At 45.9% G+C, this 26,323-nt stretch overlaps 3 protein-coding genes and 1 long non-coding RNA gene across 7 annotated transcripts in view; 2 read left to right on the top strand and 2 right to left on the bottom strand.

Moving 5' to 3' along the window:
- Window positions 1-12,828, top strand: part of FAM83C (family with sequence similarity 83 member C) — a 30,417-nt gene extending 17,589 nt beyond the window's left edge. Inside the window, exons 4-5 of the mRNA XM_030502863.1 lie at window positions 557-681; window positions 11,590-12,828. Of these exons, the coding sequence (XP_030358723.1) occupies window positions 557-681; window positions 11,590-12,532 (1,068 nt within the window). The 3' untranslated portion in view covers window positions 12,533-12,828. The remainder of the gene's footprint in view (window positions 1-556; window positions 682-11,589) is intronic.
- On the bottom strand, window positions 11,460-14,312 carry LOC115615114. Of its 2 annotated transcripts, none has more exons than XR_003993951.1 (4): window positions 14,090-14,312; window positions 12,827-12,929; window positions 12,534-12,604; window positions 11,460-11,896 (listed from the first exon to the last, which is right to left on the bottom strand). It is a non-coding gene; the product is annotated as an uncharacterized LOC115615114 (long non-coding RNA). The 2 variants fall into 2 exon arrangements; XR_003993952.1 differs by having other exon boundaries at window positions 12,827-12,924.
- A 72-nt stretch (window positions 14,313-14,384) lies between these two features.
- EIF6 (eukaryotic translation initiation factor 6) lies at window positions 14,385-21,551 on the top strand. The gene is made up of 6 exons (XM_030502862.2): window positions 14,385-14,605; window positions 14,673-14,758; window positions 15,749-15,924; window positions 17,506-17,682; window positions 18,275-18,456; window positions 19,626-21,551. Exons 1-6 carry the CDS (start codon window positions 14,499-14,501, stop codon window positions 19,633-19,635), a joined length of 738 nt encoding a protein of 245 aa, XP_030358722.1. The 5' UTR covers window positions 14,385-14,498; the 3' UTR covers window positions 19,636-21,551.
- A 1,454-nt stretch (window positions 21,552-23,005) lies between these two features.
- The window catches only part of MMP24 (matrix metallopeptidase 24), a 38,497-nt gene continuing 35,179 nt past the window's right edge, over window positions 23,006-26,323 (bottom strand). For all 3 annotated transcript variants that reach the window (XM_030502859.1, XM_030502861.1, XM_030502860.1), the window contains one exon: window positions 23,006-25,552. In XM_030502859.1, the coding sequence (XP_030358719.1) occupies window positions 25,215-25,552 (338 nt within the window). In that variant the 3' untranslated portion in view covers window positions 23,006-25,214. The remainder of the gene's footprint in view (window positions 25,553-26,323) is intronic.

Here is a 26,323-nt window from a genome sequence, read left to right as displayed (position 1 = left end):
CAAAGTGGTGACAGTTTGTGACAACTCCTGGTGTGCCAGGGAGGCTGGCCTGGAGGGGCAGTAGGGGATGACCTGGCAGGCCGGCTAGGTGCAGCCCTAAGCATGTCCATTTACATGAGATGTTTTGTTTGGCACTGGATCATAGAGATCAGGCCAGCAACTGTTTCCAGTGACTGTTCTCCTCTTTGCCTTCCCCAGCTGAGGGAGCCATCAGCTAGTGTGGTTAATTGAATATTATCAGTAATCTGGAAGAAACTATACTCTTACATACTTCAGAAATGATCTGTAGGTGCATAGGATTCCCCAAATTGTTTTCAGATCAGCATTTTTACCTACATGGAGCTTGTTAATATTTGCTGGTATTTTAATTTTATAGAAGCAGACAGTGTGACAAAATATTTGGTACACAGAAGCCAAGAAATACTTACAGCCTTGCTGCATTCTACCTCTGGGAGCAGAGCTCCTGTTTGAGGGACTCCATCAATGATGCGTAAGGGAACATTTCAGTTTGGTTCAGTACATGTCCCTTGACCAACTCTGCTCTCTTTGGTTTCAGAACATGCGCATAAGATGTCTGAGTGGAGACACATACTACAGCAAAGCAGGCAAGAAGTTTGCAGGGCAGGTTCTGGAGAAGTTTATCCTGATTGATTGTGACCAAGTTCTTGCTGGTACCTACAGGTAATTACATATACTGACTACTGTGACACTGAGAAAATATTGATTACCAAAATACTGAATAATGCAGCTTTTATTTTCTTTTCTCCATGATAATGGTGCACTGGTTTTCATTTTCATTTTCCCTTATAAATGTAAGGTTTCATTTTGATGCTTTACCTTCTTCTACTCCATCCTCTTGCTCTTACCTTGCAGTTTAGCTTTCAGATAACATTAACTGCTTGTCTGCCAGCATTGACATTTCCTGGACATCTCTGTGAGCATTGCTTCATTTCTTAAAGATGTAAAAAATGCTCTGCCAGGTTAGATGATGCTCCACCTAGCCTACATTCTGTCTCCTGCTGATGCTTTTAGGAAGAGCAGCCCAAACTGCTATGTGTGGTCCATCCCTCTTGTCCTCCTACAGCATGCGTAACCATTGCATGCATCCCTACTTATTCCCTTCAGTACCTGTTCTGTTCCTTTTGTCTGTGATTTTGTCCTAACTCATTGTCTGTTCTAAACCAATCTCCTACGAAATTAATGAAGTGCCCCTAGTTCTAGAGCTGCAGATTGGTAAAAGAGCTGTCCTACATTCAGCTAAGTGATCGCTTTCACACTTTTCCAAGCCTCCATCTTATCCACTCTCATTGCCTTTTTCTTACCTAAAGTGAAGACCTTGGCCTTTTCGGTCTCGGCAGCTGCATCCCTCAGCCATTTTAATTACCTTTCTCTGCACCCCCTCTAACCTCACTGTGTCCTTCTTGAGGTGCAGACACCAGAACTGCACGCAAGCCCCCAAGATACAGCTGCACCAGGGTGTTACAGAGCATCAAAATAGTGTTCTCTGCTTTGTTAGTATCACTCTTGCTGACACTGGCCATCACTCATTGAATTTTTTAGCTACTATTGCACATTGAGCTGATGATTTCAGAGAATTGATGATGATGATTCTGAGTTCCTTCTTCAGCTGTTCCAGGTTCAGCATCTGTCCTGGTTTTGGCTGGGATAGAGTTAATTTCCTTCCTAGTAGCTGGTGCAGTGCTGTTTCTTGGCTTTAGTCGAAGAACAACTCTGATAACACACCGATGTTTTAGTTGTTGCTCAGTAGCTCTAACGCTGATCAAGGACTTTCAGTCTCGTGCTCTGCCAGTGAGGAGGGGCACAAGAAGCTGGGAGGGAGCAGAGACAGGACACCTGACCCCAACTAGCTAAAGGGATATTCCGTACTATAGAACATTACTATTATTATTATTATTGCTACTACTATTATTATTATTATTAATAATAATTTATTATTATTCATTATTATTATATTTTACTTTATTTCAGTTATTAAACTGTTCTTAACTCACAAGTTTTAGCTTTATTTTCCAGTTCTCCTCCCCATCCTATCATGGGAGGAAGGTAAGCAGAGGGAGGAAGTGAGCAGCTGTGTTGTCCTTTGTTTCTGGCTGGGGTTAAACCGTGACAGCATCACACATTTTCCCTTATGGGTACACCACATTTTCCTACACTGAAGTTCAACTACCACATATTTGTCCACTTGCTCAGTTCTGTGAGGATTTCCTCTGCTGGATTTCCTCACCTTCAGTGAGGTGTTGAACCACCTGAAGGAATTGAGATCCTCTGCAAACCTGCTCCCCTCCATGCCTGGGGTCACTAACAGGATGGAAACCAGTGCCAGCATCAGTCTGTGGGGCCTCACTGCTGACTCTTACCCATGCTAAAAAATTACTATAAAGCCCTACATACCCTTTGCATCCTGTGCTTTCACCAGCTCCTGGTCCGTAACAAGACCTTTCTTCCATGTCCATGGCAACTTAGTTTCTTAAAAGGCTTTGGTGTAGAACCTTGTCAAAGGCTGTTTGAACACCCCAAATTATGTATTTGGCTGGTCCCTTTATCCATGTGCTCCCTGGCTCTCTCCCCAACCTCCAGCAGGTCTGTGAGGCAGGGCTTGCCTTCACAGTAGCCCTGTTGACCTTTTCCAAGAGGCTGTGCTGCTCTGTGCCATCAGTAACCTTGTTCTTCACAGCACACTCTGCCATGGCCCAGGGTGAGGTCAGCTCCAGTGGTCAGCCTTTGCCAGTCAGCCCTTTCTGAGTAACTGCTGCATTTTTGCACAGTTACCTTTCTTGAAATTGAATATCCACAAGCTGCATTTATTTAGATTGCTCTCTCTCACTAGAGTGTTAAAATTGTGTTGTGATCATTATTACAAATGGGCTCTTCCACTTATACTTCTGGAACTGAGTCTTATGCATCATTCCAGACCACATCCTGAATAACATCTTTTCTTGTGGTTCAAACAATTTAGAGTACTTAATTCTGGCAAGTAATGATTTTATTACTTCCAAAAAGTTTTTCTCCACAGCTCATCCCAGTGAAGCATTAACCTAGTATGTGTATGAGTGGATGAAATCTCCCACTATTACTGTCTGTCCTAACTTTTCTGCCTCTGTAATCTCAGTTAACATTGTCTGACCACCACCACTGATCAGAGGATGGGGACTATTGTTCTTGTACTATATGTTTATTAGACTCTGAGTTTTCCACCTACAGATCTTCCCCACAGCATTTTCACACTGTTGCATGTCATATTATCCTTCACAAACAGTGCAACTCCCCAGGACAGACCGTTCTAATATTTCTGTGAATTTGGTGCCCTGGCAATACTTTATTTTCCTTCTACCAGGTCTCTTTGAACACTGTGCTCCCTCTCCCTATCTCTTTTCTATCTCCCAGCCAGCACATGCTGGACCCTTGACCTACCAGAGTCTTCATCAGTGTTACAGCTCCAAGCTGCACCTTCTCCTCTGCTTCTGACTTCATCTCCAAGCGTGGAGTTTTCACCTTATCAAACACTGGCAATGAAAAATGGAAGTACCAAGTTGAAACTGGGTGTGTAGAGTCTCTATATAAGCAATGTGGAGAGCAGTGTCTGGCAGCATTTTGAGCATCCTAAGACCTGTATTGCAAACAATGGAGTGAATCACTACTTGGAAACATCTGTCCATCTCCAATGACTGCAGGGGGTGGGGATTAGATAACTGAGACCACTCATTTTTGAATGGCTAAAACTGAATGTGTGACACCTAGATTGAAGTCCACAGCTGGAGGAATTTCTTATTTCCCTGTGGCCCAGAGTCAGGCTATTGCTTAAAACACAGATTTGGTTCTCTGGGTCAGTTCCTCCCTCTCCTATTCTGGGGCAGAGATTTGGAGCTGTGATGTGCTCTCTTTCTATAGATCTCTGTATAACTGAAACTTCTTGAGTTATGGAAGATAATTATTCAGTTGAATAGGGTCTTATATCTGATTCTCTGTTGTCCCAGTAAGCATGTGATATTCTGAACTAAAAGAAACAGTCTCTGTGGAATTTGTTCAGGGATGGTCAGAAACACTTCCACAGGAGAAAATCAGGAAGTCTGCTACTGGGTATACTGCAGCCTGGTGCTATACCTGGTATAGCAGATACTTAGATTACTCTCCCTGCAGATAGGAAAGTCCCATTCAGAGGATGAGAATAATTACTGAGTAAAGCCAGAGGTCCAGGGTGGATCCAGGGTTATCTCAGGATGATAGAGAAAGAGGGTACGAGTGTTCTTACCAGTGGCAGGTTTTACAGTTCAGCAGTCTTGTGTGCAAGGTTTCAGAACATCTGGGGTTATACGTTGTATGTGCTTCTCTGTTTAATTTGCCTTAGGAGACTTTTTCCCACCATGGTTGGCCTCCGCGATACCCTCTGGCAATGGGTTATGCAATTTAACTTATGTTTTGTGTGAAGAAGTGATCCATTGTGTTTACATTACACCTACTGCTAGATGATCATCTTTGATGCCCTCAAATTCCCATAACCTGGACACAGTAAATCACTGTTTCCTGTTTCCTTTCTTGACTGCATCCATGATTTTGTCCTCCTCCATTATAATCCCTCACGTGACTCATCTCTTCTCCAGCTGAAGTATCCTTGCCTATTCAGTCATTTCTCATGCAGGAGAACTTCCAAACCTTTAAGCATAATGTCTATCTTTTGTGAGACAAATTGACCACAACTGCATGAAGTGGTAAAGATATCCCCACCCACTACCCTGCAGCACTGTAGTGTAATGGTGACTTCTGCCTTTTCCTCTGTCCCCGTTCTGGCAGGTTCTAGTCTGCTCTTTGCCCTTTTGACTCGTACTAAACATTGAAGTGATCTTTTTTGAACTGTCCATGGGAACCCTGACCTCCCTTCTAAATGTTAATGTCTGAGAACTCATCAATATACAGAGACCATCGGGGGTTTGCAACCGTTTGAATTTATTGACATTGATTTTTGTCTATCTGTCACTTATCATCAGTCACTAATTATATGTTGCAGCTTCTGATTATCCAGTTTTCTTTTGACCACCCATAATAATTTTGTCAAGAGCTCTGACATGGACTGTTTCTCCCACTTTTTGGGATGTTTCTGAATATGCTGAACAGCAGCAATCCCAGCACAAAACTTGTGGGATTCCAGTGGGTAAATTAAAACTATTTGTAGCATTTGTATCCCATCTTTAGTCAACTGTTACTCCGCACGAAGACCTTCCTTTGTACTCCAGGATCACGTAATTTTTCTAAGAGTCTTTGCTGAATGACCGTGTCAAAGTCTCTTTAAAAACTCAAGTGTCCAACATCAAGCAGATCGTATGAATCTGTGTGCTTGCTGCCTCCTTCAAAGGACTGCAAGAGGCTTTTGAGGCATGGCTTCCTTCCACAAAAACATGCTGAGGCTTCAGCAGTATGATTATAGTTATTTATGCATCTAATCATTTTCCTCTCCATTTGCTTCTACCAGTTTGTTCAGTATGGAAATAAGACTGGCTGGTTTGTAGTTTTCCAGGAGCTCTTTAAAAGGTTCACATTTACTACTTTCCATTCCTCTGGTACTATGTTCAATTTTAAATTATAGGTTATTCCCTGGTTAATAATTGGAAAATTGCTGACTTCCAGGTTTTGAGGACTGTTTACTTTAATATTTTCCTTTAATGCACCTTTTAACTATGGTGACTTTTTCGATGTTTTAAAATATTTTTATTTTGATAGGTACATTTTCTCAGAGCCTCTAATATAGCATCTTCAAACAACCTTCATGCTGCCTCAGGCATTTAACCTTTTTAGTTACTCTTTTAAATCTCCTTTTAATAGTATTCCTCACTTTCTCTTTTAAGTTAAGTATTACTGTCGTGGATTATTTCAGCCCTGAAAGAATATTGGATATGGGTACGTCATGGTTATTTTTTTGCCAAGTGGCCTTTCCCTTCTGAACTTGTTATTTCTCCTTTTGCTGGTTTTCTGTTTAGTTTCTCCAAAAAGCAGTCATTTATAGTGTCTGAACTGCAGTTTCTTCAACTCTTCTAGTAATGGCCCCTGTTCAGCATGGCTGTAACTGAATGTCCCTTCAGTCCTCTGCTTTCTGCCTTAGCCTCTTAGCACTTCCTTAGCATGGCGTAGTTACCATCAGCACTCTGCTCAGAAAGTTCACAGCCCTAATGCTATATTTTTGCTATTTGGGAGTGGAATTTAGGAATATGTTTCATTTGTTTTGATATATATGTTGATATAATTGTGCCATTGTCCCAGCAACATACCCTCTATTTGTCCTTCCTGTATAATTTCTACCTTTGCAGTTATACTGTTCCTTGATTTTCTTCTACCCAGTAAGTTTCTGAGATGCCTCCTGTGTCAGAGGCATCATTTCAGCTCAGTTATTTCACAACATCTGTCTGTTTCTATAGCTCATAAAGTTTGAGTTGCCTTAGAGGAGATAAAATTTCTCAGCTCTAAATGAAAGATAGTCAAAATAATATCAGTATGTGTCCTGCACTGTCAGAGGGAAGGAGCTCATTGTTTGCTGTGCTGTACTGAAAGAAACTCAAGATTTGGGGTTGAAGCTGACACGGGACTGAAACTGAAAAATGAGAGGAGAAAGTTGAGGATTATGAAAGCTCTGCACCGGCTTCAGTACAGAGGAAGAAAAACTAAGTACATAAATGTTTGGCAGTGGACAGGTAAAGCAGCATGGGTTTGAAGCTGGAGGGGGCTTGGAATTTCTGTAAATGAGAAGTGCTCATACTCTCAAGTGTCCATGTCCCAAGCAAGAGGGAAGAGTTTTTAAGAATGAGTTCCAGATCGAACTCGAGCGGTCACCTCAAGAAAGAAATTATAACTATGCAGAAAGTGAGTGCATAAGGAATGGAAACCTAAGTGTATCAGGAAGGGAACCCCAGGCAGGTGTGTGTAGCAATAAAGTGAACATTGCCAGCAGAAAAGTTATACATAACCTTGCAGAGTGCACTGAAGCAAAGAGGAGGAAGTGCTCAGGTGTATAGATAAAAAGTGAATCCCGAAGAAAAAGAGAAGGCATCCTGCTGTAAGGGTGAGTAAGAAGTAGGAGATGGGATACCCAAAGTAAGTGATACATTGCACTGTTTCTAATCAAAACGGGGAGTGGAAATGATTTCAAGTGCTATGGAAGCAAGCTTAAGCTTGTAAGTAAGCTTTTTAAAGAGCTTACTACAATAAAGTCAGATTATTGTAATTTTATTCATGAAAATGTCACTTGAAATTAAAGGTCTAGTAATGAGTGTTATGTACAATCTACATTTAGCAGTGAGCAAAAATGATACACAGAAGTTTGTATTGGCATACAGAAAGAAGCGAATACGTTTGACAGCCAAAGTGAGAGAACAGCAATAAAAGAGAGTAAGAGAAACTACTGAAAGAATTAAAAAACCTTCTGCTGCAAAGCTTGGAAATAGCTGAAGCAGAGAGGCTGGGTGTGAAGAACTGGAGTCACCTGTACAACACAGCACAGAAAGGCCACTGCAACCCTGGACCCTGTTGAGGCTTTACAGAGGGGCCCGCAGAAGAACTAATCCTGTTGTTGAAGACGCTGCCTGGGCTCCAGCCGGGATACCGCAGCGTGCTCCTGCCGCTGGTGCTTGACCCCAGGCAGAGCCCCGGGGCAGGGGTGCTGCGGCGGGACGGGCAGGGGGAGGTGATGTTGCACCTCCATCTCCTGGCCAAAGGCTGAGCTGCACGGGTTCCGGAGGCTTCCTGCTCCAGGAGCAGCTTGAAAGCAAGGCAGGAACCTTGGGATAGAGGATAGGGATCCTATCCTTCAGCCATCCTTCACCGGATTCCTGTAATTTGTGCCCCAGGGTGATTCAGAACTGGGTATGGGATCTCTGTGTGCAGCAGTTGGTTATGGAAAAAGTAATGGCAGGAAAATCCTGCCACTTTTAGAAACTCACATGAATTTGTAGCATCCACAGTGGCTTGCAGCAAGGAGCTCCACAGCTTGCCTGTGTCTTGTGTTGTGCAAGGAAGTACCTCTTCTTGTCCGTATTGAATCTATAACCTATTAAATTCATTCAATGTCTCATTTTTATACCAGAAGAGATGGAGAATGAACATTCCCTGGCTATTTCCTCTTTGCTGTTCATGGAGGAAAAGACCTTTATCAGTTTGTACTGATGGGAATAGCCATGGCTGGCAAGGCCACATCGTCCGGTCATGGAAACCTGCGCTATGGCAAGGAGGAGGGCTGTGCCAGTGAGGGGATTTGGATGATTCCTTCCAGGTCCTGTTGTGACAGAGTGAGCAGGCCCCTTTTGGACCAGCATGGGAAACTGGGACACAGTAATGCCTTGAGTGGGGAGGGAGCCATCAGTGGCCGGGACAGTCATAAAGCCAGGGGAGTGTATTGCTGGATCTGAGGCTGCTCCCCTTACAGGGGAAGGGACTGTTCATATGGATGAGAGGATGTGGCTGGGTTTATCTGTCTCATGCATTTCTGTAGGGAGGCAGTACTTGGGGCAGAGGGTGCTGGGAGAAGACAGAAGGTGGAAGTCACTTTGTCCAAGGAGTAAAAGGGAAACCTAAGCAAGACCTGTTGTTTACCTCCTGCTAAGGTGAGGCCAGAGGCCTTGGTGGGTAGCTGTCGTGATGTTCCTGGTGGACCATCTGTGTCTGAGACATGAGACCTCCTATCCAGAACAAGAAGGTCAAACATGAGCACTTGCACAGCTCCGTTTCCAGCTCTGCTGGCAGCAGTGGTGCCAGGCTGGGTGAAGAGGGCTGGCTGGCATTATCTGACCAGAGTCCTCTCGCAGTCCACAGGACAGTCCACAGCAGTGTGAGGGGTGCACATCTGCCCCTCCAGAAGAGAGGTGCTCTGCCCCTGAGTACATCCATGGGTTTGAGGAGTTCGAGAGAACACAACTGTGTGTGTGAGTGGAGTAGGCACTGAGTTGGGATACATCTAAGCACTGTGCAGTGCAGGTGCAGCACGCTTCTGTTGAAGGGTAATAGGTGTAAGCAGCGTGGACAGGAACAACCAGTGCTCCTGGAGCCAAGCAGTGCCCTGGGATAGACGCCTTTGCCAGTGTCAGTACAGGCTGCATGCAATCTCCCGTGTCTGGGCTCTTGGATTTCTTCAAAGAACTCTTACAGCTTGGTGAGAGATAACTTTCCTTTGCAAAAGCCACCTTTTCTATCTTGCCATATTTACCATATAGCCATAAATTGTGTTCTTTAGAAGAGCATCTTCTAATTTGTGCTGTGCAGTTATGAGACTTAATGGCCTGGAACATTAAAACAATTACAGCACTTTAGCAACCTTCCACACTTCTGATAACCAAGGCACTTTCAAGTGACAGCAACGCATCCTGGTTAGTAGCTGAGCTATTTCATCCTTGCATTCCTTTTGTGCTCTTGGGTTAATGTTACCTGGTCCTGCCAATTTGTTACTGTCTGCTTTCTTGATGTGTTTTCTAATCTCTTCTACAGAGATTTCAACATGAGGCTGATCTTCCCTTATGTTCTGTATAAAAGTGAGTTCAGGGCAGGATCATCCCAAGCTCCTGTACAATAAACACTGACGTAGAGGAATTGTCTGAGTACTCCTATTACACGTGCTAGCCCCACAAAGAACTGAGTATTATTTCTTATGCCTTTTGCAATGTGTGACCCAACCTTTTTGAAAGATGGGCTTTCCGGTCTTAATAGCTTCTCTTCTGTCACTTAGCCATCCCAGCTATTTTCTGTTTGGTTTTCTGTCATGTCTCTCTGTGAAGTTGTATTCCTTTGCTTTGAGCCTCCAATATGGTATCTCTGGACACTCTTCATTCCATCTGCAAAGGTTTTTCACTCTTTTACTACTTCATTCTTACTTAATTTACCTGGTTTGATATTAAGCAGAAGAGTATTGATCTTTTCATTTTATGTTGCTCTTTTGGGGGGGGGGGGGTGTATGCTGAGTGAAAGTATACTACTCTCTTCAAAACAACATTATGAGCTGTAACAACTGCATACTATTTAGGAACAAGCCAAGAGCTGGTTTTCCTACTAAAAGTTCCCAAATAGCTATCTTGTGAAGTAAACATTGATGAAGTCCCAAAACATAATGCCAGTATCTTGTCCTGAATGAAATGACATTTACTTGAGAATGATGTAACCTCCATTACAATTGCTCTCCTGTAGTTTCTGTGATTTCATCCTGCTCTTGTCAAAGTCAGTATCTTGCTTTAGCAGCTGATAATGCAGCCCTACGCTGGCACTTCCCTCTGTGATGGTTCTGTTTTATTCAGCACAATTAGTCTGCTAGTCTGGTTTGACTACAGCAAGAATAAAAGCAGCAGCTGGTGACTGGGGTGACCAGGAGCCTGGGGAGCCTACTCTGTAAGAGGAGCTTCCCTATTTGATCTAGGAAAATGAAGACTGGGAGGAGAAATGTGGTTATTATCTGTAGATATGTGGGGTGGGTTGTTTAATTAAGTTACTGTTTTGGCACAAACAACAGGTAGGGTTAAACAGATAAAATACGGAGAGTGGCAATTAGTGAAAGTTCTTCCCCAGCTGGGACAAAACCTCATTTGTCTTGAGGTGGAATATAACAAGCTCCCAGAAGCGATCCCAAGACATTGTACTGCAAGAGCAGGGACTGGGCTTGCTGAGCAAGGGACAACTTCTAACACCATGCATCTCTGAACTGGATGCCATAGAAAAGCTGGAAAGAGCCTGGGGAATCTCGCAGCAATACGTATGGAAAACATCATCAGCCTTCCTGTCCTGAGGTATTCCTGTGGGGCTCGGGAGACCTCTGCTCCCCTAGATCTCCATTCCTCACCCTTCTGCCTGCATAAGTAGCTCCTTCAAGTCCATCACATGTTGCAGATGTTAAGGACATGAGAACATAGCTCCTGCCAAGGCAAGGGAGGAGAGCAGGAGACCAGGCATGCCTTGATATCCATCTAACAGTGTCCTTGCCCTCTGTGGAAGGAATGGTTGCAGTGTAGTGTGCTAGCCAGATGCTGAGCTAGAAAGTCAGCAATACAAGTTGAGCAGAAAGAGCCCTTAAGTGCCCCATGCTTCGTATCTCATTTTCCCACCACCACCCCATCTCCAGACAGTTGGAGCTTTCCTTGGCACAGCCTGCTTGATACAGGCAGTACCCCGAGCCCACAGTTAGCTGGTGCTGAGTGAGGAATGGGAAATGGTGGGTCCTCGCTTATGGGCAGAGAGTGCTGGCAAGAGGAAGCTGGAGAAGAAAAGGCCCAAAACGTGCTGCTGTGCTTTTTAGTTAGGGGCCAATTGCTGCTCTACATCTTTCATGAGGCTAAGGAAAACCAGCTGCTATTTCTTGATCACTGTTTATGTTTTCATACAGTTCATTACATCACCGAGCTGAAATTAAATGACCATTTTAGGGTTGTTTTTTAGTAATTATGTAATGAGTACATTAATTTCTATAAGTAGTCTCAGACTTGTACACTTCAGGGAACATTTTAATGACATAAATGGGGTAGCAATACATCACTCCAGTGTTAAAATCAATGCTAGGTGTCTTGGCACTCTCTGAACTAAGGTTACATGTGTTTTCTTTTCCTTTATTCACAGTTTCACCTGGCTTTGCAGTCAAGTCCACACTGGCCTGGTGACCCACTTCCGTGGTCAGATTGTTGCAGAGTTTGAGAAGGAATTCCGGTACTTGTATGCAGAGTCCAGAGCAGTGACCAGCTTCTGTGTGCCAGATCCTGAAACGTGCCCCTCTTCTCAGAACACCTCAAAAGTTGCCAGCTCCCTTTTAAAACCCCCACAGGTGAATGATGTTGAAACCTTGAGCCCCTCCAGCAGCCTTTCCAATGTAAGCATCAGAAGCATAAAAGTGTCTCCCTTTCTGAAAAACTCCAACTGCAATGTACAGCTGGAAAAGCAAGATTCAAGCTCAGATTCTGGTAATAAGAAGGGGAAGGAAGACGCGTCTCTGAAGCCCACTTGCCCTAAGCAACAAGGGGAACCACCAGACTCACCAAATAGTCCTCCAAATAAATCCACCCCAGCTTTGTATCACAAATCAAATCTCATGACAGCAAGGACATTCCTGCCGCCAGAGCCTTCCCCTGCCCTGAGCTCCAATAAACCTTGTTATCAAGGGGACAGTACAGCTAACAGCAGCCACTGCTCCCCTCCAAGACAGGAGCAGTCCCTGCAGTCCCTTTCAGAGGGTGCCAATAGCAATGGGACAAGCACGAAGCAGAAAGGGCCTGCTGCTACCCCTGGGGAACCGACAGCAGAGAACGACAACATGTTTTATGGGCTGGAAAAAAGACAGAGTCCTGGACAAGGAAAATTGGACCTGCTCTCCCCATACAACCAGTTAAAATGGGATAAAAAGCCAGGAGTTCCTTGCTATGATAAACTCCCTGAGGACATGCTGATGGAAAAGAACAGCGCGTATGGGGCTGAGAAAAGAATGACCCTCGGGCACAGTAAGCTGGATCTGATCACCAAGTACAACAAGTTAAAATCAAAACACATACACAGTCGGTTTGAACTCTGACCTGGGTCTTGAGGTGTCCTATGGTCTTATTTTCAAGTGGTTCCTTTTCCCCACCAAATATCATATCTGGAGCTTGAAATCAAAATATGGGTGACAAATTAGTTGTGTTTCTGTTCAAAGGTGTCTCTGGTGGTTTTGATATATGCAGATGACTGATTTAGGTGAGATTAGCAAGTACAGTTCAAATTTTCAATTACAAGATCATGGCAAGAGAGAGAAAATGGCACAAACATAATCCCCACTTCTGTGTTCTTTTTACTCATTTCAAAAAGAACCATTTCCCCCAAAACTTACAGCAACACCGTTGCTATGGCTGGAAATGGTTTGGCCACTGTGGTCTTCAGGGTGAACCCAGGTTCTCTTTGTACGGAGCAATTTCTCTCCCTGTATCCCTGTACTGAAAATGAGATGGTCAAAGGCAGGGGAACGTTAAAAATAAAGGAGCTGTTCTGCTGGAAAGAGCCGTGTTGGGTCCCTTGAGGGAGTTGAGCACCCTGAGCACGGCCAGGACCCTCTGTGCTGAGCCGGGCTGGGAGGATGTGGGTGGCGTGTCTGGGCACATGGCTGGCATCTGCATGTGGTTGACATTGGCACGTAAGTGGTGTCTGCACACGGGTGGTGTCTGCACATGGATGGTGTCTGCACTTGGTCATCTCTGAGCACATGAAGCAGCTGGCACAGGTCGTGCCTGGACACGGGTGGCCCTTAGACTCATAGAATCATGGGATCAACTTGAGAAAGACCTTTAAGGTCATCAAATCCAACCATTCCCCAGCACTGCCAAGGCCACCACTAACCCATGGCACTGAGGGCCTCATCTACATGGTTTGGGAACACTTCCAGGGACGGTGACTCCAGCACTGCCCTGGGCAGCCTGTTCCAGTGCCTGAGCACCCTTTGGGGAAGGAATTGTTACTAATATCCAGCCTAAACCTCCCCTGGTGCAGCTTGAGGCCATTTCCTCTTGTCCTGTCGCTTGTTACTTGGGAGCAGAGACCAGCCCCCTCCTGGCTCCATCCTCCTGTCAGGTAATTGCAGAGAGCGAGTCAATGCTGAGGCACTTGGGTGCATATGTGCGTGGGTGACAGAGCTGCAAGTGGGTGCTCTTGTGCGCTGATGGTGTCAGCACAAAGGTGGTGCTTGTGCACAGGTCATGCGGGGACAGGGATGGTGTGTGCTCACGTGAGGGGTATCTGGACACAGCTGTGTCTGCACACAGGGGCTGGTGGCCCGCAGTGGAGTGTCACAGAATCATTAGGGCTGGAAGGGACCTCTGGAGACCACCAGGTCCAACCCCTTGCCAAGGCAGGGCCACCCAGAGCAGGTCACACAGGAGCATGTCCATGGTGGGGTTTGAATGTCTCCAGAGAGGGAGACCCCACACCCCCCCCGGGCAGCCTGTTCCGGGGCTCTGCCACTCTCAGTGTAAAGTTCTTCCTCATGTTGAGGTGAAACTTGTTGTGTTTTAGTTTACGGCCATTGCTCCGTGTCCTGTCACTGGGCACCACTAAAAAAGCCTGGCACCATCCTCCTGCCACCCGCCTTTGAGATACTGACCTGCATTGATGGGATCCCCTCTCGGTCTGCTCTTCTCTGGACTGAACGGACCCAGCTCCCGCAATCCCTCCTCATCAGGGAGATGCTCCAGACCCCTGAGCATCCTTGTGCCCTCCGCGGGACCCTCTCCACTGCCCTGTGCCCGCGGTGGCACCGCGAGGCACGGGCCCCCCGCGGGGACGAGCCGCTGTGAGGCAGAGCCGGGACTGGCCTCGGGACAGACCCCCCCGCAGCGGGGGCCGGTAGGGGGCACTGTGTCCGCCAGGCGCGGCCGGGGCCGCTCTGCCCCACGCCTTCCGCCCGCCGCCGGCGGAAGCGGAGGTTGCGGCGCCGCGTGTGTCCGGCCGGGGCTGAGGCGGCGGTTCCCGTCCCGCTCCCGTTCCCGTTCCGCTCCCGCCCAGCTCCCGCCATGGCCGTCCGCGCCAGCTTCGAGAACAACAACGAGCTGGGCTGCTTCGCCAAGCTGACCAACGCGTACTGCCTCGTGGCCATCGGCGGCTCCGAGAACTTCTACAGGTGAGGGAGCGGCGCGGCGCGCCCGGCCCGGCCCCGCGCAGCCGCTGACGGCGCTTTGTCCTTGCAGCGTGTTCGAGGGGGAGCTGTTCGGGACCATCCCGGTGGTGCACGCCTCCATCGCCGGCTGCCGCATCATCGGCAGGATGTGTGTGGGTACGTGACGGGGCGGCCCTCGGGCCCGGAGGGGAGCGGCGGAAACGGGAGGACGAGCCCGTGCGGGGCGGTGCTGCGGGGAGCGCCCGTCACACCGAGACGTTCTTGCCCACAACTCGGAAGCTGTGGCTGCCCCATCCCTGGCAGCGTTCAAGGCCAGGTTGGACACAGGGGCTTGGAGCAACCTGCTCTAGTGGAAGGTGTCCCTGCCCGTGGCAGGGGTTGGAACTGGATGATCTTAAGGTCCTTTCCAACCCAAACCGGTCTGGGATTCTGTTTTAATGCTTCATGGGTGGGAAGAGGATTGGAAATGGAAAAATAAGAACTCTCCTGGTGATAAGGGACTTCGGGGGGGTTTCACCTCTCAGGGCTTGAAGGCGGTTGAAAACCACGTGTAAGTTCTGCAGTAACTGGGAGTTCTGTTTCTCTTAAGGTTAATGCTGCAGTGCCAGCGCTGGGGGCAGAGCCAGGGGAGCAGGGGGGGCGTTAACAGAAGGGACAGTCAGAGAGAAGCATTTTGTCTGTCTGTCAGGAGGACCCCATTCACTCAGACAAGCTTCCTGCTTGAGTTTTGTTCCTGTGGAAAGAATGTGTTTGTCCATCCCATCTTGCTGCTTTGCTGCAGAGAAGAAATGCAGCCAAGCAGCATTCTGGGGGGCGGTTGGCATCTGTAGGGGAAATTCCAGTTAAAGTGTTTCATTGAGAACCTCAGGCTTTGCTTCTGTAGAAAAAGAGCAGTGATTAAAGGTGCCATTCACCCATTTGTGTGAGCTAAGTCTGCGCTTCATCCTGGTTTGCCCTTACCAGTGGTGCTGTTCTTTCTAAAGGGAAACGTTATTCTTCTTGGGCTGAATTCCGGGTTTGGCAGGAGTGGATGGAGCAAGGGCAGTTCAAGCCATGATGTGACCATCAGGAAAGCAGGAGCCCTGGGGAACATTCTTTTTTTCTCCTTTTTTTTTTTTTCCTCTATTTTTTTGGGTGTCATTTTAGGAAACAGACATGGACTGTTGGTGCCAAGCAGCACAACAGACCAGGAGCTCCAGCACATCCGCAATAGCCTGCCAGATTCCATACGAATCCAACGAGTGGAGGAGCGTCTCTCGGCACTGGGCAATGTCACCACCTGCAATGACTACGTAGCTCTTGTTCACCCAGATCTTGACAGGGTATATGGCTCTATAATGCTTTTAAATTCATAGTGAGTGCATGTGAAATGGTTGCCAGGCTGCAGTTTGGGTTTGGAGCTGTAGAGGATTGCTGCGTGTAGCGTGGGGATCAGAAGAACTGTGCTCACAGCTGAGCTGGTGTCACGGAGGAAGGTGTGTTGTGTTTCCTTTCTTCTCAAGAGAGAAGTCTCAAAGTTGGACTTTGGGCTTCTGACTTGGTTTCAGTTGATATGCCTCTTATATTTATCTTCATTGGAGCACTGTGTGCAGTTCTGGTGTCCTCAGCATAAGAAGGACATGGAGCTGTTGGCATCCCAGAGGAGGCCACAAGGGTGATCAGGAGCTGGAGCACCTCCCGTATGAAGACAGGCTGAGAACATTGGGACTGTTCAGCCTGGAGCAGAGAAGCTGCGTGGAGACCTCAGAGCAGCTTCCAGTGTCTGAAGGGAGCTACAAATATGCTGGAGAGGGACTCTTCATCAGGGACTGGAGTGATAGGACAAGGGGTGATGGGTTCAGACTGAAACGGAGAGATTTAGGTTAGATATAAGGAAGAAGTTCTTTACAGTGAGGGTGCTGAGGCGCTGGCACAGGGTGCCCAAAGAAGTGGTAAATGCTCCATCCCTGGCAGTGTTCAAGGCCAGGTTGGACAGAGCCTTGGGCAACATGGTCTAGTGTGAGGCATCCCTGCTCATGGCAGGGGGTTGTAAATGGATGACCTTAAGGTCCTTTCTCACCCCAACTATTCTGTGATTTGTGGATGTGGACCCTGCCCCTAGCGTAGTGTGTGCCTTCTTGTTCAGCCTGCTGTAGCAAATGCCCTTTGTAGAAGGGAAGAAGGGGGATGTGGAAGCATGTTGTCAGGTGCAGTTTGCTTTGTGTATGTGAAATAGAATGAATAAAAGAGATTGTGCATGTGTGTGGTGAAGAGAGCATAACGAAGAGTTCAGTCAGGACTACAGCAGTAGTTACAAGCTACTGCTGAGCTCCCTGGAATTGGTAATAGTTGAAAGAGGCTGTGGATGTGGTGGTGTGCAGGCTTATAGAGGGGTGGAAGGAAAATGGAAGGTTCTTGTAGGAAAGTTTAAAATAAGGACAGAGGAGACAAAGTTGCTGCTACTTTATGTTCGAGAACTGATGTCTTTGTAGCATTAGAGAGAAGAGTATTTTGTGGCTGCAGGTAGTGAAGGTCCTTACAGTGCTTTCAGTTTGTGCTAAAGGTGGTAAAGAAATGGGACTTGGTGTTCTTGGTGCAAAGTTAAAAAAAGGAGGAGGTGGGGGGAAAGTAATGGTCTTTACAACACATTATGTTTTAACGAAGTGTAAAAAGTAAGGGAAGATAGCCAGAGAGGGATGGATCAAAATAATTCCCAGTGAAATTCTGGAGTGGAAGGAAGTTCTTACACAGAAGGATAAGACAACTTTATCCCAGTGGTTGGGGAGGCTGAGTAAGTGTTTTGTAATGATTGGATTGGGAAAGATTGTGGAAGCATGGGCAGGATCCCAGTTGTGGGAATACCTTGACTTCAAATTCTACAATACCATTTTGCTGAAGACTTTGTCCTGGCTTTCTGTTTGCAGGAGACAGAGGAGATCTTGGCAGATGTACTGAAGGTTGAGGTTTTCAGACAAACGGTAGCAGATCAGGTGCTGGTAGGAAGTTACTGTGTTTTCAGTAACCAAGGAGGAATTGTGCATCCCAAAACTTCAATTGATGATCAGGATGAGCTGTCTTCATTGCTCCAGGTCCCACTCGTGGTAAGGCATTTTGGGTTTGTGTTTTCTCTTGCCATTCCCTTCCAACCCAGTTCTCAGTTGTAATGTTTCTACATCTCGTGGGCTCCCAGCTGCTGTTTGTCTGCAGAGCTGTTCCAAGTGGGAGATGAGGAGACAACTTCAACAGAGCAAGTCTTCTGAGACATTTTCTCTGTCTTTTCTGAGTCTGAATAAATTGCTTAACACCTTTAGTTTGCTTCTAAAGCATTGCTCAGCTGGGATTGTGCAGGTTGTGCTGATGGATTCATACAGAACGTGTGTGGTTTGGCCGAAGGCAAGTGTTTAAAAAATGAAGTAATAAAATCTTTTGCCTTCTCACTTGGATTTGTGAATTCCACAATTACTGTGCCTTTATGCTTCCTTGTTAGATTTTATTTAACTGAATGTCACACAATTTCCTCTCCAGAGATTAAAGGCTGTCTATTAATCTTTTTTATCTGAAATCTTTCTAACATTGTTTATGGCAGAAGCTTTAATCTTTCAGGAGCATGAGTTGAAGACTTGTAACAAGGATGTATAAGGGAACATGCTGCTGTCAGCACACCCTGCTAACACTTGTGCTCTGTTCTGGCAGGCTGGAACAGTGAATCGTGGCAGCGAGGTCATTGCAGCAGGGATGGTTGTCAATGACTGGTGTGCCTTCTGTGGGCTGGATACAACCAGCACCGAGCTCTCCGTCATTGAGAGTATCTTCAGGCTGAATGAAGCTCAGCCAAGTACCATTGCTACCAACATGAGAGATTCCTTGATTGACAGGTGAGCAAGACCCAGGTCTGTTTATAACCATGAACAAAACAGGCAAGATTTTACTATAAAGCTGGTTTCATAACTGATTTATCTTCTTTTTTGCTTCTTTTTTATTATTTTTATGTTATTGTTTTACTTCCCTTTCGTAAGGGTTACTGCCAACAGTTACCTCATTGGAGAAGGGTTTGTTTCCTTGTAGCTGCTGAGCCTGCTCAGTCCTGTATGGAAAGCATAAAGGGCTTTGTTGCAGTTAGAATACTTCTTGTGTGAGCAATATCCATTCCAACTTCCAGATACCTCCTGGTTTTTTCTAGCTTTTTGGTGTTTGACTGTGACATGAATGGATTTTTTTTTAAACAAATCTTGCTTTCAAAGTTAAAATGCCAGTGACTTTGCCTGACATCTTGGCTGACATCTTGTTTCGGGAGCCAGAAACACTGGAGTTTGTCTGCTGCTGCTTTGAATCTTTTTCATTTAAGGCTGCTGCCCTAATTATTATTTTTTTTTTTAAGCCTTTTTGTCAAAGACTTTATCCAAGTTACCTTTTAATGGAGGCAGGTTTTCTTGTTTCCTTCCTGCAGTGGTGGTGATGTAGGACCTTCCCTGTTCATTCATGTCTGCAGATTCTTTGACAAGGTTTAGGCATATGTACAGATGAATGTCCTCTGCACACTTCATTTGGGCTTTCCTCTGGTTACAACTCTTGGAATCATTGTTGTAGTGCTGGAGTGTGTTCTTGAACTACCTGGGCCATTGTAACTTAGTGGCTGAGTTCTCAGTTGTCGTAAAAATGTGTGGGAATAGTTTGTGGCCTAAGGAAAGAATAAGGAATTCCTCAAATGAAGAACCCCTTGGGAGAGTTCTTTGCTGCCCCTGTACAGTTGCTGTATAAAGGCTGGATGTCTCTGAGTGTAACAGAGCCATAATTAAACTTGCTCTGAGCTTTTGATAACTACCTAGACCAGCCTGAATGTATGTCTTGCCTTTGCCAGCTTGACAAGTCTGTTCTTGGGGTGGCTGTGAGCAGCACTAGGTCTGCTTCCCTCTTTCACGTTCTAGGAAGAGAAATTTGTACTGGGCCTTTGTAACTGAGGAACTGATTGTACTGGTGTTTTGAAATGCCTTTTGCATTCTCTAGCACTTACCTACTGAATCTCCTTTCTGTTTTCTCTTTCTAGCTTGACATGAGCAGTGTCGGTTCCTACTTTCCAGAAAGCTCCTAAGGAGTGAAGTGTCAAGCTGCACTTTGGATTACAAACATCCAGACCTTCTGATGTTGTTTCTGCAGGCCTGGCCCAAGGAAGAAGCTACAAACCCAATCTTTTCTACTGTTTAGTAAACTAAGTGTTACTACAAAACCTGACAAATAACATGCATCAGTTATGAATAAGGAATGTTCTCGATCCCTTTGCTGGCATTTTCCAGTTCTTCAGCTGTGCTTTCTCGTGTTGTGATGCTGACTGTGCCCTTCACATGAGCCCACTATATTTACTCCTGTGGCTCTTGGATATTGGTCACTAGAGATTGTTTTGCCTTTAAATAATCCCACATTACTGTTATGCTGCACAGCAGAGTATTTCAGCACACATATGGCACTGCCCTCTCTTTCCACACTCTTGCCAAAGAGCGGTGGTTTTGCTGTACATAGACGTAAAAGCTCCTTGTATGTCCAGTGCCAAGAATACAGTAATTTATGTGCCACAAAATAGTCTGAAGTCATCCCCTGCTCTCTTGCTCTGACCTGCAGCTATTCCCACGTGGTGTTGAAGAGATCAGCTGTCATTAAAACTGGAGTTTCTCAGGGTCAGTCCAGGGGCTTCTAACAGCAGCAGTGTGTGAACACACACTGGAACAGTGGTGGCTGATCTGTTTGGTGGCATGTGTGCTGCTGCTGAGGTACCTGCAGGGCAGCTCAGGCAAGCATGATAGCCAGTGGGCTCCAGTTTGTTCTACAGGAATTAGCCAGCTATGCTGGGAGACTTGGGAACCATCAAATCAAAACCACCCCATCTTGAGTTGTCTCAAGAGTGTCTTGACTCTCAACAGTTATCTTGAGTATCTTGATGCAAAGGTTAAGTAACACAGTTCTAACTAGTTATACCATTCAGTCAGATGTAGCAGATTTGGGAGCTTGCTGATTGGGAGCTCTGCCCTCGTAGCGGTGTGGTGATGACAAAAACGAGCTGTAAGTACTAGTTTCAGGTAGAAGATATAGTCATTTGCTTCTAAACAGAGCTGTTGGTCACTGATCTCTCATTTCAGTTGCTTCTGCTTGGCTGTTAGAGGTGTACTGGAAGCACAGAAATACCACCATTTCCCATCGTGAGGCTATGGTTACTCTCAGGTGGGTTCTTTTGAGGAGTGCTGGTCCGAAGGCAGTGTGGGCAGAGTTTTTTGTTTGGTGCTCTAGGCTTTGTAGAAGATTTAGTAAACTTCCATTTTTGTTTATTTTCATATTGGCTGGATGTTCAGGGAAGGTTTTGTAAGTCTTGTTGATTAAAGGTTGCTCCTTAAATAAAGATTGCTACAGGATCTTCTCTGGTCATAGCAGTCCTGTCTTGGATGATAACTGAGCTAGAGATGCCATTTCCAGAGAGCTCCCCTTCCTTCTGCCACTGGGGAAGCCTGTAAGCAGCTCACAGCTCCTTGCTACTACAGTTAGCAATTGGTTTTTATGACAGCTTTGATATAGTGAACCACCTTTCTTGGCACTAGCTCCAGGTCTCCTCTTAGCATATCTCAGTATTTAGAGTGAATTCTGTAAGCTAAAACTCCCAAAGAAGTCAGGGCAAAGGAGGAGTGAGATCCTCATTCCCATGGGAGCCGGCCTTGCAGTGTCAGAGCTGGCAGGTGGAGGGCCATGAGGATGAGACCATGAGAACAGTGCGAAACAGTAAGGGAGGAAAGACAGCTCCGGTGGAGGTGATGGAACAGCAGTTACAAGAGGCAGGCCCTTGGCATGACACAGCCTGAGGCACTTGGAGCACTGTGCAACACCTGAGTGGCCCTTTATATGTGCTTTACCTCAGAGTCGGCACTCCCCAATGGAGCTGCTGAAAGAAGGTGTTAAGGAATGGTTAATAAAACCAAGTTGTTTGTCTGCAGTGCTGGGAATTGCTACCATGGGTTCTCAAAAGTCTTAAGGAAATTGCTGAGCTAAGAGACTGTGGGTTACATACCACAGATATCTACCAGCTTTGCTATGGGGCTGTGGCAGCCAACGTGATCTCAGGTATTACAAAGGGTTGCAGGAACCAGCTGAGGAACTACAGCTGTGACGGACAAATAAGTCTGGTACTATGAGAAGGGCTGGAATCAAGCTCTAGGATGAATGTGACAAGATGGAGAAGAGTTGTGCAGAAGTTTTGAGGGAGGAATGAATGTAGCACAACTCAGGATTCAGTGGGGAAGTCACAGGGTGTGTAGCTTTGGCTACCATTGTGTGTTTAATATTCAAAAGTGTTTGTCAGGATCCTACACAGGCTTTTATGAACCCGAGTCCTCATAGTGTGAGATGGGAAATTGCCTTGAGGTTTAATGACTAATTGTAAGTTAGGAACAACTAATCCCTCTCACAGTGGAGAACCACCTCTGTTCTGACTGTAGGGATTGTGTTTCCCAGGGTGTTTCTAACTTACCTGGAAAATGAGCTTATTTTACTGGTGATGCAATTATTTGAAGTAGTCAAAAATGGGGGTAGAGGGGTAGAATGTTGAGTGCAGGGTAGTGTATGTCATGGGCTGCTCACTGTAGGGGCTGCAACTGCTGCACTCCTATAAATGCGTGCCAGGACTCCTCTGTGGCTGCACAAGTGGCCCGTGCTGCAGGGTGCTGTGTCCCTGCCAGGAGCACAGTGACGAGAGCCTCTTGCTGCCGGGTTAGAGTTGACTAAGCAGTGCTGTGCCCTGCTCCCCTGCGGTGGCAATATGTCCTGGAGCTGTGGTTCTGCCCAGGAAGTGGAACATGGGCACCTGTCCATGGAGGTGCTGATGGGAAGCAGATCCAAGTCAATCCTCTGCTGATATGTGCTGTGTTTCTGTAGCATAAACGAGGATCCTAGCAAAGAGCTCAGGGGTGGGAATATTAAGGAAATATCCCTTATATTAATATTGATGTTTGGGCCTGGAGCCAGGTCATCCCCTGGACTGCCAAGGGGCTGATCTTAACACAAGTGAGATGATAGCAATGTGAACGCAGTGTAAAGTGGGTCGACTGCTCACATGCCTGCCCCAGCCTCCCAACACTTCTAAACACTTACACAAACACTGTGGCATTGCAGCAGGAGCCAGTCACGAACCAGTTAGAAAAGGCACCACGCTGCTTGGCTAGTTCTTTGGAGCAGCAGTTCCTCAGGGCAGGCTGAGTTTGGCAGCGTGGGGCAGGCAGCTTGCCCTGCTGCAGTGTGGGGCCCGGCTCTGCAGAACAACACACAGCTCACAGGAAACAGCTCCACTTGCTGCAGCCCCGCCTGTTGTGCTGTACATACAACCTGGAACTGACCAAAAACCTACCTTTGGGCAGGAGGAAACCCTGATACAAACCAAACCAGACGTTTCTCTAGGTTGTAATTATTTTTGTTTTTTAATGATGGCTGTTGGAAGTTGCTCAAAGGTTTGGGCTGTCAGAGCCCCAGAAGAGATGGCAGCGTACAGATGAGTTGGATGTGCCATGTGGCTGTGGCATTCAGAGTGTGCATTCTACCACATACATAGTACACATAGCAACGACGGAGTAGCACGTGTGGGGGGTGTCTGATTAGTAGCTCCGATTTCATTTGGTCCTTTGCACTCCTTCACCCATCATGAGACATTATCACTTTTTTTTTTTCCACTAAAATTCAAAGTTTTGCATCTATAGCTCCTCACTTAGTTTGTAATATGTTTGTAATATTAGTTTTTAATGTTTAAACACAATAAACAGCTTGGCTATGGAAATCAAGTTATGAAGGACAAAATACAGTTTGAAACCACGTTATGCAGTCCTAGTGGGCTTCACTAGAAGTGTCTATTTGCCTATCCTGCTTCACCAATAGCAATAGCTGAGCACTAGGTGGAAATTCAGAATGCTAATGATTTTTCTGCTTCTTCATTCCTCATCATTGGAATTAGGAATGTTTTTAGCATGTTTGTCATTCCTGGGGTGTTTTTCACAGCTGCTATTCTAAAGCTGCACCTTTGCTACACTAACTGGACATTCTGTGCATTGCACTTCTTGCACTGAATAAATTCAGTTGTAGGCAGAGGGCTCATGCTCATCACCTTCCAGTGAGCGTGAAAAGCAGTTCCTGTGCTTAGAGGAACGGCCCTTCTGTGCAGGGCTGGACTTCCCCAGTACATTGCACTGCAAGAAACTCTTCCTCCCCTCTTCTTTAACATGGTAGAAGTATCAGCATCAACAAAAAATGGACTAAGTTTGTGGCTAGGACACAACATCCTAAACCAGTCACAACTGTAAGAGGGATAAGCAGAAGCTACAGTTGTAGAAGAGACTTGTGAGAACTTACTAGCTGAAAGTTCAGGTATTTATCTAGCTTTTACCTGGGTTTTATGTCTCTGTCAAATGTGGGTAGTGCTGACCTCGTTCTACTGCAGAGCACGCTGGCTTTGGGACTTGCCAAACACTTGCCTGTGAAGAAGTGAGCAAAACCCAGAAGTTTTGAAGGCATACAACATTTGTGACATCTACAGGGATTGGATTTAGTTTTATAAACAGGCCTAATTCTTACTGTATTTTGACTAGCTCAGCAAAACATAATGACCATCCCACTCCAAACAAACATTTCCATTCTCCTGAAACCCAACATACAAATTCCACAATCTAGTTACACATGCCACATAACAACAATTCATCTTTTCCCAGCATTGTAACATGGGCAGAGTGCAGGGTACATCTATACATGTTTGTCAGTGTATCTGTAACCGTTGGTTCATTGTTTCTTGCTGATGGGAGCTTAAAACAACATTGTATGACATTTAAATATTTCTTTCATGAATGGCTCCCAAAACAAAACCATGAATTCCCATGATTTAGACCCAATTACTTCGTCTTCAGATTGTCCCAGTCTAGGGCTTGATGTTGCCAGGTGGCTGGTTTGGTGCTTCTTGAGCCTCTGCTCTGCACTCCTCTACCTCTTTGAGTGCTTCGTGGTTCCTCATGCACTGTGCTGAGTGGCAGCGTTGCTTAGTTATGAATGTATAAAACATCTGACCAGCAGGTATTGGAAAATCGTATCCAGGTCATTCCCTGGATTTTGTAATAAACTAAGATCTTTTAGAATGGTTCAGCATCAGAATGTCTTCTGCTTACGATACTGAATTGTTCCTGTTCATAGAATTCATGATCTTCATTCATTTATGAGACAGCTATTAAAAAAATGGTTCTGTTCAGAGGTGGTTTAGCTACACTGGAGAATGCTGGGTTTAACAGGGAGCACTGGTGCAGGGAACTGAAGGAAGTTTCCCAGGTCAGTTGAAACCTGTCTTGAAGACTCTGATGTTAGCAGAGTGAGCCTGTGGAGGATGGCACACCAAGACTGACACGCGACTGAGGCAGTAAGAAGGAAAGAGGCTCCACACTGCAAGGCTGCCTGTAGTTTTTCCAGTTTTCCTGCTTATTATTTCAGTCCCAGGCTGTCCAAAACTTGTCACTGAAGTAGTTTTGTTTGTAGGCTTCTGAATGCATTTATTTCTTCTTTTTTTTCTTTTTTTTTTCTTTTTTTGTCCATAGTCCTTATCAGTTCCATGAGTTGAAACGTGCAGCGGGCTGTGTCATACCCATTCCTGGACAGGTCTTTTGTAATACACAACATTTTGCTGCACCTCTTTGTTTTTAAACTGGAAGATCGTGTATACCAAGACAAGGATACACAGAGACAAAATGCAAGGGATCACGACTGCGATTGCATTTACAGTGCTAGGCACATCATTTATTGTCACCATAATGTCCACGTCGTCGTGGGGGAGGCGTCTGTCTTTGCTTCGTTCAACATCCTTCTGGTTACAGCCCATCCAGTCTTTGAGGATTGACCTGGGGTAGCCTGGTTCCACAGTCAGCTGCTGGTTATCGAACTTCCAGTACTCCTTCCCTTTGTAGAAGTAGGTATAAACTAGGAGACAAAACAGAGAGGATTTCTCACCACACCATTTCCAACTTGGTAAGCTGTGCTTGTGTGAGGATGTGCAGACAGCCTGGAAGGCTGGAGGTGGCTGCCTGGCCTGATAAAACACAGCCAGGTTTGGGGATTTTGGATTCCAGAGCACCCCAAAACCTCTGAACAGTGAACATGGTTTTGGAGCTGGGATTTAAAGGAGAAGCCATAACCCTGGCTTGTGGGTGCAATGCTGCCCACAGAGCACCATTCCCCTTGGCCAAGACAAACTGTGAATAACAAAAACCCAACTAACTTTAAAGTATGTCCTGCAGTGAGTTATTTTTCACTAAAGCATCTGTAAATATGAAATAAAACTGAATGACTCCTTTTGGCCACAGAATCCAGAAGATTTGGCATTTGTTAAGGAGCACTCTTGTGCTACTGCTATTAAAAGGCTGATGGTTTATGCTACGTGTTGTCTGAAGTACCCAGATGTCTCCTTTTCTAATCCCTCTCAAGTGATTAGGAAAAAAAAAGGCAAGTGGAATAATGGTGGAAGTGTTGGGTCTCCTGCATCCACCCTCCAGCTCTGCTCTCACTGCACTCCTCCAGCCCGGCCCCACAGCCCTCATCTCTCACCACAGCCCCAAATTTAAACACAGCCTCAATGGCACAAGCCCCTTCTGTAAGTTCTTTCCCCAACTGGAATAGGAGGAAGAAATCTTCAAATCAGAGAAAGAAATGTGCTGGAAGGAGCCTCTGGAGGTCCAACCCCCTGCTCAGAGA

Source organism: Strigops habroptila, chromosome 13 (assembly GCF_004027225.2).
Source record: "Strigops habroptila isolate Jane chromosome 13, bStrHab1.2.pri, whole genome shotgun sequence".
Lineage (NCBI taxonomy): Eukaryota > Metazoa > Chordata > Aves > Psittaciformes > Psittacidae > Strigops > Strigops habroptila.
This window is presented reverse-complemented; position numbering and strand designations above follow the sequence as displayed.

Excerpts from the sequence above, each read along its gene's own strand:
- EIF6 (XM_030502862.2), top strand. The coding sequence starts at position 14,499 with ATGGCCGTCCGCGCCAGCTTCGAGAACAACAACGAGCTGGGCTGCTTC. Across the intron at positions 14,606-14,672 it reads GGCTCCGAGAACTTCTACAG|CGTGTTCGAGGGGGAGCTGT; the intron begins GTGAGGGAGCGG and ends TTGTCCTTGCAG. Across the intron at positions 15,925-17,505 it reads TTCACCCAGATCTTGACAGG|GAGACAGAGGAGATCTTGGC; the intron begins GTATATGGCTCT and ends TTCTGTTTGCAG.